This window comes from Zingiber officinale, chromosome 10B (assembly GCF_018446385.1).
Source record: "Zingiber officinale cultivar Zhangliang chromosome 10B, Zo_v1.1, whole genome shotgun sequence".
Lineage (NCBI taxonomy): Eukaryota > Viridiplantae > Streptophyta > Magnoliopsida > Zingiberales > Zingiberaceae > Zingiber > Zingiber officinale.
In genome coordinates, this window is record NC_056005.1 from 62900362 (window position 1) to 62911431 (window position 11070).

Sequence of the window (11070 nt, forward strand, 5' to 3'; positions counted from 1 at the left end):
TTTTTAAAAAAATTATTTTATTTTTTAGTTTTTAGTTTTTATATTTTCTATTTTCATATTTTAAATATTTAGATTAAATGTTTTTAGTTAACATATTTTATATTTATGTGTATAACATATTTATTTGAATTATGCTTATAATGTATTTATTTATTAGTGAATTTTATATTTATATTATTATTTAATATTTTATAAACTAGTGAAATATTTTGACATAAATTCCCTATATACATTTGAATTGTAAAAATTCATACCTAAAGCACCTTACTTAGGTAAGGTGTGTGCCTCACCTTGCGCCTCACACCTTAAATAACTATAGAGAGATGATTCAATCATGGTCAAAAGGTCATGAAAGATAAGTCGATCTCGGTTGAATGGCTGAGAGAGATAACTTGATCCTGGCCAAAAGGCAAGAAAGGATAAGTCGATCCTAACCGGGTGACCGGGAGAAATGGCTCGATCTGGGACGGATGACCGAGAGAGATATTCAATCATGGCCAAAAGGCAGAAAAAATAAGTTAATCTTGGTCGAGTTTGGAGAGATAACTTTATCCTAGCTGAAAGGCCAAGAAGGATAAGTCAATCCCAACCGGGTGAGCGAGAGATGGTTCAATCCAGGCCAGGCAGTTGGAAGAGATGGCTTGATCTTGGCCGAATGACCGGGTGAGCGAGAGATGGTTCAATCCAGGCCAGGCAGTTGGAAGAGATGGCTTGATCTTGGTCGAATGACCAAAAAAGATGATTCAATCCTAGCCAAAAAGTCAAAAAAGATAAGTTGATCTTGGCCAGTCGGCGATAAGAGATAACTCTATCCTAGCTAAAAGGTAAATGGCTTGATCCCGGCCGAACGACCACGATAGATGCTTATATCCGAGCCAAAAGGTCAAAAAGATAAGTTGATCTTGGTCAATCAACTGAGATAGATAACTCTATCCTAGCTAAAAGGATATGAGGAATAAATCAATCACAGTCAGGTGGCTGGGAGAGATAGCTCGATCTGAGCTATACACGGCTAGGAGAGATAATTCAATCTTGGTCGAAAGGCTAGGAAAGATAAGTTGATCGTGACAAGTCAGTCGGGAGAGATGGCTTGATCCCAATTGAAAGATCGGGAGTGATGATTTAATCTTAACTGAAAGACTAGGAAAGATAAGTTTATCCTAGCCGATCGACAAGAGAGATGGCTTCATCCCCGATCGGTCGACCAGGAGAGACAATTCAATCCTGGTCGAAAGGCCATTAATCCTGACCAGATGGGTGAGAAAGATAACTAAATCCTGGCCGAAAGGCCAAGAAGGATAAGGTTATCCTAGATAGTCAAACAAACGATCGGATGGGCAATAAATATAAATTTATTCAGCCGGAGAGATAACTCTATCCTGGTCGAAAGGCCGGGAAGGATAAGTCGATCCCTCGATTGGGTGACCGAGAGAGATGAATCGATCCCGATTCGATGGCCAAGAGATATAGCTCGATCCCAACCCAACAGCCGAGAGAGAGTTCAAAGGCAAGTGTCACCCTCCAGGTTGAGACGTTAACCATGTGTCGCCTGGGTGGTCATGCCATTTATCAGGTGTCACCCTTGGTTCCCTAGGAGGTTACGAGCTACATGTATATGTTAGGACCTGTCGAGGCTTGAAGCCGAAGAGATCCAGCTAGGCTAAGAGTCTTCCACTTGAGGAAGTTCCTTTAGGAGAGCGTCACCGGACGGGCACACGAGGAAGATGTCTATCCCACACGAAAGAGGAGGGAGAGGGGTTAACCTGGTCAGGTGATCCATGGCTATAGCAGCAGCAACTCCCACCGACACACACAAGGTTCCATGTGTCAATCGCCCACCTCCTCTTCTTTCAATGCGCCAGCTTCCTTCCCTTCTTATCTTCTTCTTCCTACCATTTTTCCAGCACCAACAGCCTCTCTTCTTCTTCCTTTTCTGTTTTCCTCTTCTCCATTAAATAGGAGCAGCACCTTGCTTCCTTTTCAGCCAGCCAACAGCAGCAAGATAATTGTTGTCTTCTGCAGCAACCTTTTCCTTCTTTGTTCAGCAATTACACCAACTAATCAGCAAGAACAATAACTCTAACCACCAAACGCAGCTGCCAGAGCGAGCCATCACCAGAGCCTGTCAGAGCTAGCCAAGGCCATCGGCAAAGAGGAGAAAGGTTCTCCTCCCTTCCCTTTTACTGTCTCAATAGCTTTCTTTTTATTTGTATTTTTATTCCTACCAAGCGACCTTCTATTCTTCCAGCAACAAAACTCCAGCTCCTTATCTTTTTCTTCCCTTCACTTGACAGCAGCAACAACTTAGTTGTTGTCCTCTTCCAGCAAAAGTAAGTCCAGCACTTCTTTCTTGTTCTAACCAACAGCAGCAAATATTGTTACTTTGTTTTGTTCTCGTGGCAAGTGTAGCTATTTTTGCCACCTGGTGCCGGAGTGCCAAAGGCAGGAGCCGATGACTCTCCTGTTTGCCAAACCAAGGGGAAACATAGTTTTTCCTTATTTTTGAATCTTCTGATATTCTCATTCAGGAGATTGTCATGCGTACAAGGACCGATTGAGGGTAAGGATTGATTCGATTTTTTGATATTGAAAAATACTTGGTTCAATTGGACTAATTACAATTCGTTGTATGGGTTCGATTGGCTTGAGCATTTCGTTTGTTGTTTTATCAATTGAAGGAATGTTATGAGGTATATATTGACTTTGAGTCTTAGATAATGTTCAAATTTTGTTATTACTCTATTGGGTTTCATTTTGAGTATTTGAAGTATTTTCATAGAATATTTGTAGATACGAATTCTAGTGGAACACAGTGATTTGCTGACACTCAAAACTTTTGTTGTATATAAAAGTGGGTAAATTCGATCCTTTTGACTCATTATACATTTCCTTGTGCATGAATAACCAGATAAATGGATTATATACACTTACATAATTGTTTTCGAAAAAAGGATTCAAATGAGATTTAAAATAGTGAAATGGAATGTTTAAAATAATTAAACCACTGGAGACTAAATAATATGCTATTTCATGGTCACATATGAGTTTTATATTGGGATTAAGATGAGAAAGGTTGTTTTGAAAATAACAATGGATATTCTGAATTATACTTCGGTGGATAGCTGTCTTTAAATTTGTATGAAATAAAAATTCCATACTGATGATACTACATATTGTTGATACTTACACCTTTAGATTGTATACCTTTACTTGCAAACATTACGATGATACCATAATGAATTAACATGATGCATATTAAAAGTTGATTTGGATTGGTCATTCACACTAACCAATAAGATATGAATTTAGAATTTAACAATTGTAATAAATGAAGAAAATGAAATCCTAGAAGTGAAACCTCTGAGGATTATCTTATATCAAATACTAAACTGCCCGCATGTTGTGGTAGTGTGTTCGCCCATGGTCCAAATTAAATGAGCGCCCACATGTTGTGGTAACGTGTTCTCCTCCGATGTGGATTTTACTTGTTAGTTAGCATTATATTGTTGTTTTCCACCGATGCGGGGGCTTTTAGCCCATATGTCGCTATTACACTCTAAGGACACTAGCTCTAGTGATTCACTTCTTAGATGATTTATAGATTTACAACATTGATATTCATGTTGATACTCACATAATTGTAATATTTATCTATGTTGAGATTATACCTTTAATAACTTGTATACATTAAATAATAAGAATTGAGAATTTATCTTGATGATAATTTGAAATTCTAAATTCCAATATAAAAATGTTAGATGATCATAAATATACATTTATGTTTAAATTGAGAACTTAAAGAAGAACTTAAAGTTGTAATAAGGCATTGTGCTTCCTTGACGTCTTAAATAAGATTAAATTCATGTTCATCTATTTTAATTATCCACTTAGCAATTTGTGTTTACTGTCGGCTTCCCTTCACCTCCAATTTTGTAGGCACAAGCACATTTTCGATATCATAGCTGGTTTCAACTTATACATAGAGTTGCTAAGAGATCTCGATTTGTGGATTCCTTGTTTGGTTTGATTTTTACATTTTGTTTCATCTATTGTTTTATCTGTATAGTTTTTCATTGTATAGAAAGAAAATGATATATATAAATAAATTAATTTGATAAATTCTTATGTTATCTTGATTATATGGTTCCTAGGTATACTTTCATTGAGTGGGGTACCTCCCAGTGAGCAGGAATTACACCCCTGGGTGTGACATATGGTTTAGGAGAAGATTGACATACTGTGTAAGAAATAAATCTTTATGTAGGTCAAAGCATAGGAGATTTCTCTTTTCTAGTATGACTAGGATTATGATAGATAATTTCACATTGATTTTAAGGAACTATCCTGAGTTCAAAGAGTAATAGGAAACTGAACTATCTTATATTTATAAGAGTTGCCACCTCATTTATACTCAATTTTTCTCTAGAGATCTTGTCATCATCATAATGAAACAAGCGCTAACAATTCAACAATTCTCTCTAAGAAAAGATTTGTTTTAGGATTAAAGTTATGTTCAAATTATGAAGCGCACTAATGCAAATTGTCTACAAATAGACAATTCAATCCATTGGAACTATGTTCTTTTGTGAGGCAATTTAATATCCTATAAAGCATTAGGTAAATTGTTCTAACCAAATCAAGTGCAAACATAAAGTATAGGGTCATATCCCTAGTAATATATGAGCTCATCTAGGCTATATAGTTGATGACCGCGTTGAAGTATGCTCCCACAGCTAAAAAAGTTTTTCCTGTGGCAATTAAGTTATCATGTAAATAGCCTCCAATCCAATATCAAGAGATGAATCAATGTCACTTAATTAGAAAAAGTATAATCCAATTAAATTGTACCTTATTTGTTAGTATATGCTAGTCAAATCCTTAATAGGGCATAAAATTGAGTATATATGTACCAAACTGAATTTGCACAATACATTTATTATAAACCTAAGGACCTAAATATATATGCCATTAATTTTAGAGACCTACTTGTAATTTTTTATTGATTAATAGTATACATAGTTATAGGGAACTATTCGACTGATTTTTCATAATAGAGGTATTAGATTAGTAGTTCTTAAGCTAGTGGATTTAATTCCGTATTACTCTGGGTTTTATGAGGTCATGCATACCACATGTAATGGTCCTCTCATTGTTATGAAGCAACAAATATTTTACTTTCCCTAAATTTCAGAATAGATGTGTCACTAAGTATGTAAATCCTAATATTCGAACACCTTCAACATCCAGAAGGAAGATCTTGACTTTATAGGGCTTCATTAATCACATCATTTGCAAGTAAAGATTGCAACCTCAACACCAGAAAACAGTTTAAGAGGTCTCCTCTGAAGAACATATTATCGATACCTTCATCTAACCTCTTAGTGGGAGACTCATTTTTGATATTTCAGCAACAAAATTAAGCATGAGAGAGATTATGCAGTTTGTGCATATTTGATATCTATGTTCTATTTTTAGGAGCTAGAACAGATATCATTGATTTATAATGTTGGGGCTTATCTAGTGTATCTCCAAAAAATTAGTTTTCTTTTCTCCTCTCAACTCTAACATATTCATGTTGTAACATTCTGTTGGGAATTTGAAATTTATATGTTGTTGTTCATATTCATGTTGTCACTTGTCAGCAAGATGTTGTTCAGCAAGTTGAGCATGCATTGCATCTAGGAGTAAGCTCCAAAGTATATCTAAATGGAACATGAAATTTCATCTAGCAATTTTTTTTTGAAAAATAACATCATGCATTCGATGCTAAAAGGTAGAGTCAATAATTTGGGTTGACCATGTGAATCTTACCTTGTCACACCATATTACTAATAATTAGCCATGAAAACTAAATGATCGAGGTAGTAGGATTTACATAGAGAAATAAATACTAAAATTTTAGCAAGTAATGATTAATATTAACCGACGCAATAGTTCAGGAGAAAGAAGTACATCTCTAGTTTATGGGACTTTATGAAGAAGTAACAAATAATAGTGTACCTGAGAATAGTTGGTTTTGTTTTTCTATTGCGTTTGAACCCTCAAACTGAGAAACGAAAATGGCCAAATGAAAGGATAGCTTAAACAAACACATAAAGAAAAAAGAACAAAGGCATTTTCTGCAATCCAATTATTGCAAAAGATGTTCACAAATGACTCAAATCTCATAAAGAAAATTATTTGGAACCAAAATATTTTATGCTCCTAGAGCTGAGATGTAACAAAAAATGATCCACCCTTCTTTTACCTCTTATCCATTGTAAAGGCTATATCCAATCACCTAGTCATAGTCTTATCAAACCATCACAATCATTTTAAAGTGATAGAAGTTAAGTTAATTTCCATGTAAATTATAGATTACAAATACAACTAGATCATAAACTTCCATGTAGAATGTGCAAGTTGAACAAAGTCTTTTAAGTAAACCTTTGCTTTTTCTTGAAATTGTTTCACCCATATTTTATAGAATACAATGGTTGAAATGAAGGAGAGTGTCAAGTATTCTTTGTGATCGTAAAATACCTCTAAAACTTAAAAGGAAGTTTTACAAAACAACGGTCAGACCTGCTATGTTATATAGAGCCAGATGTTGGACTATAACTCGAGCACATGAGCAGAAGATAAGAGTTGTAGAGATAAGAATGTTAAGGTAGATATGGGAACATACGAAGATGAACATGATAAGAAATGAGAAGTAAGAAAGTCAAGGTTACACCCATTAATGGAAAGGAGACACATTTAAGATGGTACTTAGTTGACCAATAAATGCTCTAGTTAGGTGATGTGAAACAAATATACAAATCAAACGAGGAAGAGAATTAGAAAAAAAAAAATTGGTTAGTAACAATAAGACAGGATAAAATTTATTTAATATAGATGATATAGTAGAGGATAGAGTCCAATGGCGTAGAAGAATCCATATAGTCAATTTCACCTAGTGGAATAAGGCTTAGTTGTTATTGTTGTTTCGTCCATGTTTTAAAATATAGATCCGCTACATTAACGGTCCCCTAGTACCGGCCTCACAAATATGGAGGGAGGTACATGCACAAATAGTGGTTTAAGTAGGATAGTGGAACTCTAGGATGTACATAACCTTATTAATTAGTAGAAACATAAGATAAATTATATAATAATGTTAGTTGTGAGAAATATAATCTATCTTAAAATAGTACATGCTAGTCATTTGTCAAATCAATACACTTTATAAGGCAAAGCTGAACAAGGTGCTATATAATGCTTCCAAGTCTAATGTGCATATTAACAATGAATATTTTGTTGAAGCCAAAGTACTATATGCTCAAAGTCACACATGAGCAATTGCAGTGATACTTGGTGTTTGGAGATGAAGAGGGTATTTTTCTCCCAAACGACCAGCTATTTTGGGATGGAAGAGTTCCACCCAACTACAATATGATCTCAAACCTTTGTGTCTTTGTGATGATGGGTATGAAGGAACATGTTGAAGTTAAGATACTACATATTCAATCTCCCATGCACAAGTGAACAGATCATAGTGTCAATATATCAAAAGGATACAGTCTCCCGAGGGATTATATTGGAAAACCCAAAGGCCCTCAACAATATTTTAGTCCCATATCATGAGTTTTACAAGTCTTTACTTCACTTAAGCACTCAACTTTCTTTGAGCTCTTGGAGCTTTAAAGGCATGTGACTCGAGGACTGTTCATTGGTTTTGAATTAAACACACTTGCATGAACACATGTTGTTCCTAGTTAGCCACCTAGAATGACTTCAGTTTGGGCACACGGGTGCAATGCTGGTATGATTGACAGTTTAATTTATTTTTTTACTTTTATACAAGTTTATCTTTTGAAAGGACACAGCTATTCAGTCGTTGTGGATTTGAAGTGTCAGCCTCTATAAAAGAAAACGAAATGTCACTCATTCTCAACATAAAAAGAAAATTGTAGATTTTTCAGTTCTAAATGTCCTCTCAACAAAGAAAAGTTGTTCTCCTTCCTTTCTTCCATCTTTCTTTTCTCATTTTTCTTATGTTCTTTGATGTTTTATTGCTTCGAAAACAAATGGTCTATAGCGAGTCTTCTTAGCATTGTCATGCATTGATTGTAACCTTGGAGCACTAGAGACTCAAAGTCACTCACATGAGTGTCAAAACTTTGCCTTAGGACAATGAGCTCATCATGTCTCTGGTTTCATTTTATTATCTTCTCCTTCATCATTAGTTTGCATGAATATCATGAGTAGAATTTGTATCAAATATCTACTAGAATTGATATTTAGTTCTAGTACATCAGCCATTTTAGGATAAAATGGAATCTTCCCCGATTCATAGATGGAATATTGAGACAAAAACAGGAATGTAAATAAACCGAATGCTTTTGTGCAAATTTATTAACTGACCAAGAACAAATGAATCAGTAAATTTTTTTTTAATAGGTCCTTACACATCTAAGACGTATTGAAGGATTTATTGACCATTCTACAAATGACAAAATTCATTCATTGAATAAAAATTATAACTTAACTACCAATAATTACTTAGTCTGATGATGAAATCAATTAGATCTAGGGGACTTCTGCACAAAGGTTACAAGTTTGAACTCATATGTAATGAAATTGTTGGGAGGGATTAACATTATCCCTCCCACCCCAAACAAGGAATAGTCTCATATCATATCCAATGTGGTGTGAGGACATTTCAGGGTCAAAATTAAAAAATTATAGCTCAGCTATCTAATTATCTCTATGTTTAATGCTTTAAGCACTTACCCTGCAAGACAACATTTCAACTGTGCAATCTTTATCAGTTGGAGTCACCTGAAGGTCTATTACAGGGGAAACTTCAAACTTCAAAAACTGAATTTTGTACAAAGTGCACCTGCGTATAGCATCATCTAGTTAAAGAACAATTGACAGAAAAAGAAGTGAAAAAAAAACAGAGCAAGAACTATGCGCGTCAGTTTCTAGAAGTGAACTCAATATTGAAACAGACGATAAACAAGAAATTATACAGCTAGGGTGCCTGTTATGGTTTGATTCTGGACGAATTCTTATAGTTCCTATTCAATAAAACTAGGATTCCTGGAAAGATCAAGACACCACCTAAATGTATTGGCGTCCAATAGCTCAAATCTTTGCAAAGCTCTGGTGTTGAGGAGGGCCTCCATGCCGGTTGGATGTCTGAAAAAATCACTGATGGGGAAGGCCCTGCCATTTCCATCACAGTAGTTCGGAATAAAGACTCGTTCTTGGCGCCTGGCAGAAAGGTTAGCTTTATTGCGGCCGGATCCGGGGTCGCCGACCGTGGCCGAAGCTTTTGCTTCAAGTCTCCTCCTGTAAAGCATAAAGCATGCACTTCAACTGTCCATTCGTTGTTCTGTAACACCATTAAGCATTCGGAAGAGGTAGGGATAGAACCTGGGGTTGAATGGGGGAAGGAGGGAAGGAAGAGGAAGAGTGTGGATAACCATTCTGCATTGGTGCTGAAGATGAAACTGCGAGTTCCCTTGTTAGACAACGACAGCGCAGAGGAGGAGAGGTGAAACGAGGGCTTCCCACTTCTTGCTTTCGCAGCGCCAAATGGATTGGGATTGGGAAGGCGAGGTGATCGCGATTCGCAAGACGTAGAGATTAAAGATGTGGAATTGAGGACTTCGACGTGTCACGATGTACAAAATTAGAACGGTGTGGAAAAACGAGGACAATAATAAATATAGTGAGGAATGGATTTAGGGTTATTCACCAAACAATGGTGAATATGTATTTTCCATAGTCATGTATTTAGTTTTTAAAATGTCCAAATAATATAATTTCTCTTGTTTATCTAATAAAAATCACATTCAATCTTTCTCCTCTTTTTCTTTGATTTTAGAAATCAGCACAATTATATTATTAATTTTCAAAATTCAATAACACAGTTTAATTTTCTATATTAAAATCAGCAATATAGTGATGTTAAATTTGAAAATCAATACCATTATATTATTAAATTTTATAAATCAACAATACTACATGATTGATTTTCTGTATTGTTGTGTGTTGTTAATTTTTGAAATTTAATAACATATAATTAATTTTCTATGTTATTGTATGGTGCTGATTTTTAAAAATCAACAACACAAAAAATCAGCAACATAGTAACACAGAAAATCAATCATGTGTTATTAATTTTTAAAAATTAATAACAATATTTTTTACTGTGTTATTGATTTCCATTCAGTGTTATTGATTTTCAAAAATCAACAACATTATAAAGTATAAACTCTAAATTACTTTTTATAGTATTATTGATTTTCAAAAATAAAGAACACAGTCAAAATTGATTCAAATTTTTTCAAATAAATAATAAAAAGGACTGAGAGAGGTTCAAGATTTTTTCGAACAGTAAAAGGAAGAGAGAGATTCTTAATTTTTTTTGGATGAATTTTTGTATTGCATACATGTATATAAAAGAGAAAAAAAAAGAGAAAAGATGAGAGAGATTGTATGTGATCCGGTAATAAGAACGGGGGATTTTCATCGACGGAGGGTCAGCGACACGTGGAGGCCAAAGGCCAAGGGATTCAACCAGGAAACCCACCGACCGGACGAAACAGGCCGATCGACCGGTCACTGCAGGCCAACTAGTCGAGAATCCCCCAAACCGAATGGAAGACAACCCGACTAGGGGTCGGGTTTCCGATGCTCGAGGTAAAAAGGCTTCAAGGGTCGAGCGGGTTGTCTGTTCGGCCGGTGCACAAGGCAACATAGGCAGGAGCAGTCTCATCCGAGCATATGACCGATGCAGAAGTGATATGTCTGCCGAGCGGCCGAGCTGCTCGGCCCTGGAACAGACAGAGAGCGCAAGAGGACAAAGGAGACAGTGGATAATATCATCCTCGAGACACCTGCCGTCGACAAGCAGCAGAGTTGGCAGCCGAGCCATATACAGAATCATACGGTGGAAGCTTCCACCGTCACATCCGGGATATGCTCGGACGATTGCAGAATTGCGCCAGGGGTACTTTTCTGACACAGGCTCGTTAAGGTATGTTTGGGGAAGCGTGCATGCATCGGGAAGCGTGCCCACGTTCCCTCGGGGTCCTA

General features: G+C 36.0%; 1 protein-coding gene across 3 annotated transcripts in view; it reads right to left on the minus strand.

Moving 5' to 3' along the window:
• The window catches only part of LOC122028760, a 43974-nt gene extending 34325 nt beyond the window's left edge, over positions 1 to 9649 (minus strand). The window contains exons 1-4 of one of the 3 annotated variants that reach the window (XM_042587633.1): positions 9403 to 9649; positions 9088 to 9318; positions 8755 to 8863; positions 6001 to 6046 (exon numbers count right to left, since the gene is read on the minus strand). In XM_042587633.1, the coding sequence (XP_042443567.1) occupies positions 6001 to 6046; positions 8755 to 8863; positions 9088 to 9318; positions 9403 to 9455 (439 nt within the window). In that variant the 5' untranslated portion in view covers positions 9456 to 9649. The remainder of the gene's footprint in view (positions 1 to 6000; positions 6047 to 8754; positions 8864 to 9087; positions 9319 to 9402) is intronic. The other 2 variants (XM_042587635.1, XM_042587634.1) reach the window with 2 other exon arrangements.
• Positions 9650 to 11070: the final 1421 nt, after the last annotated feature.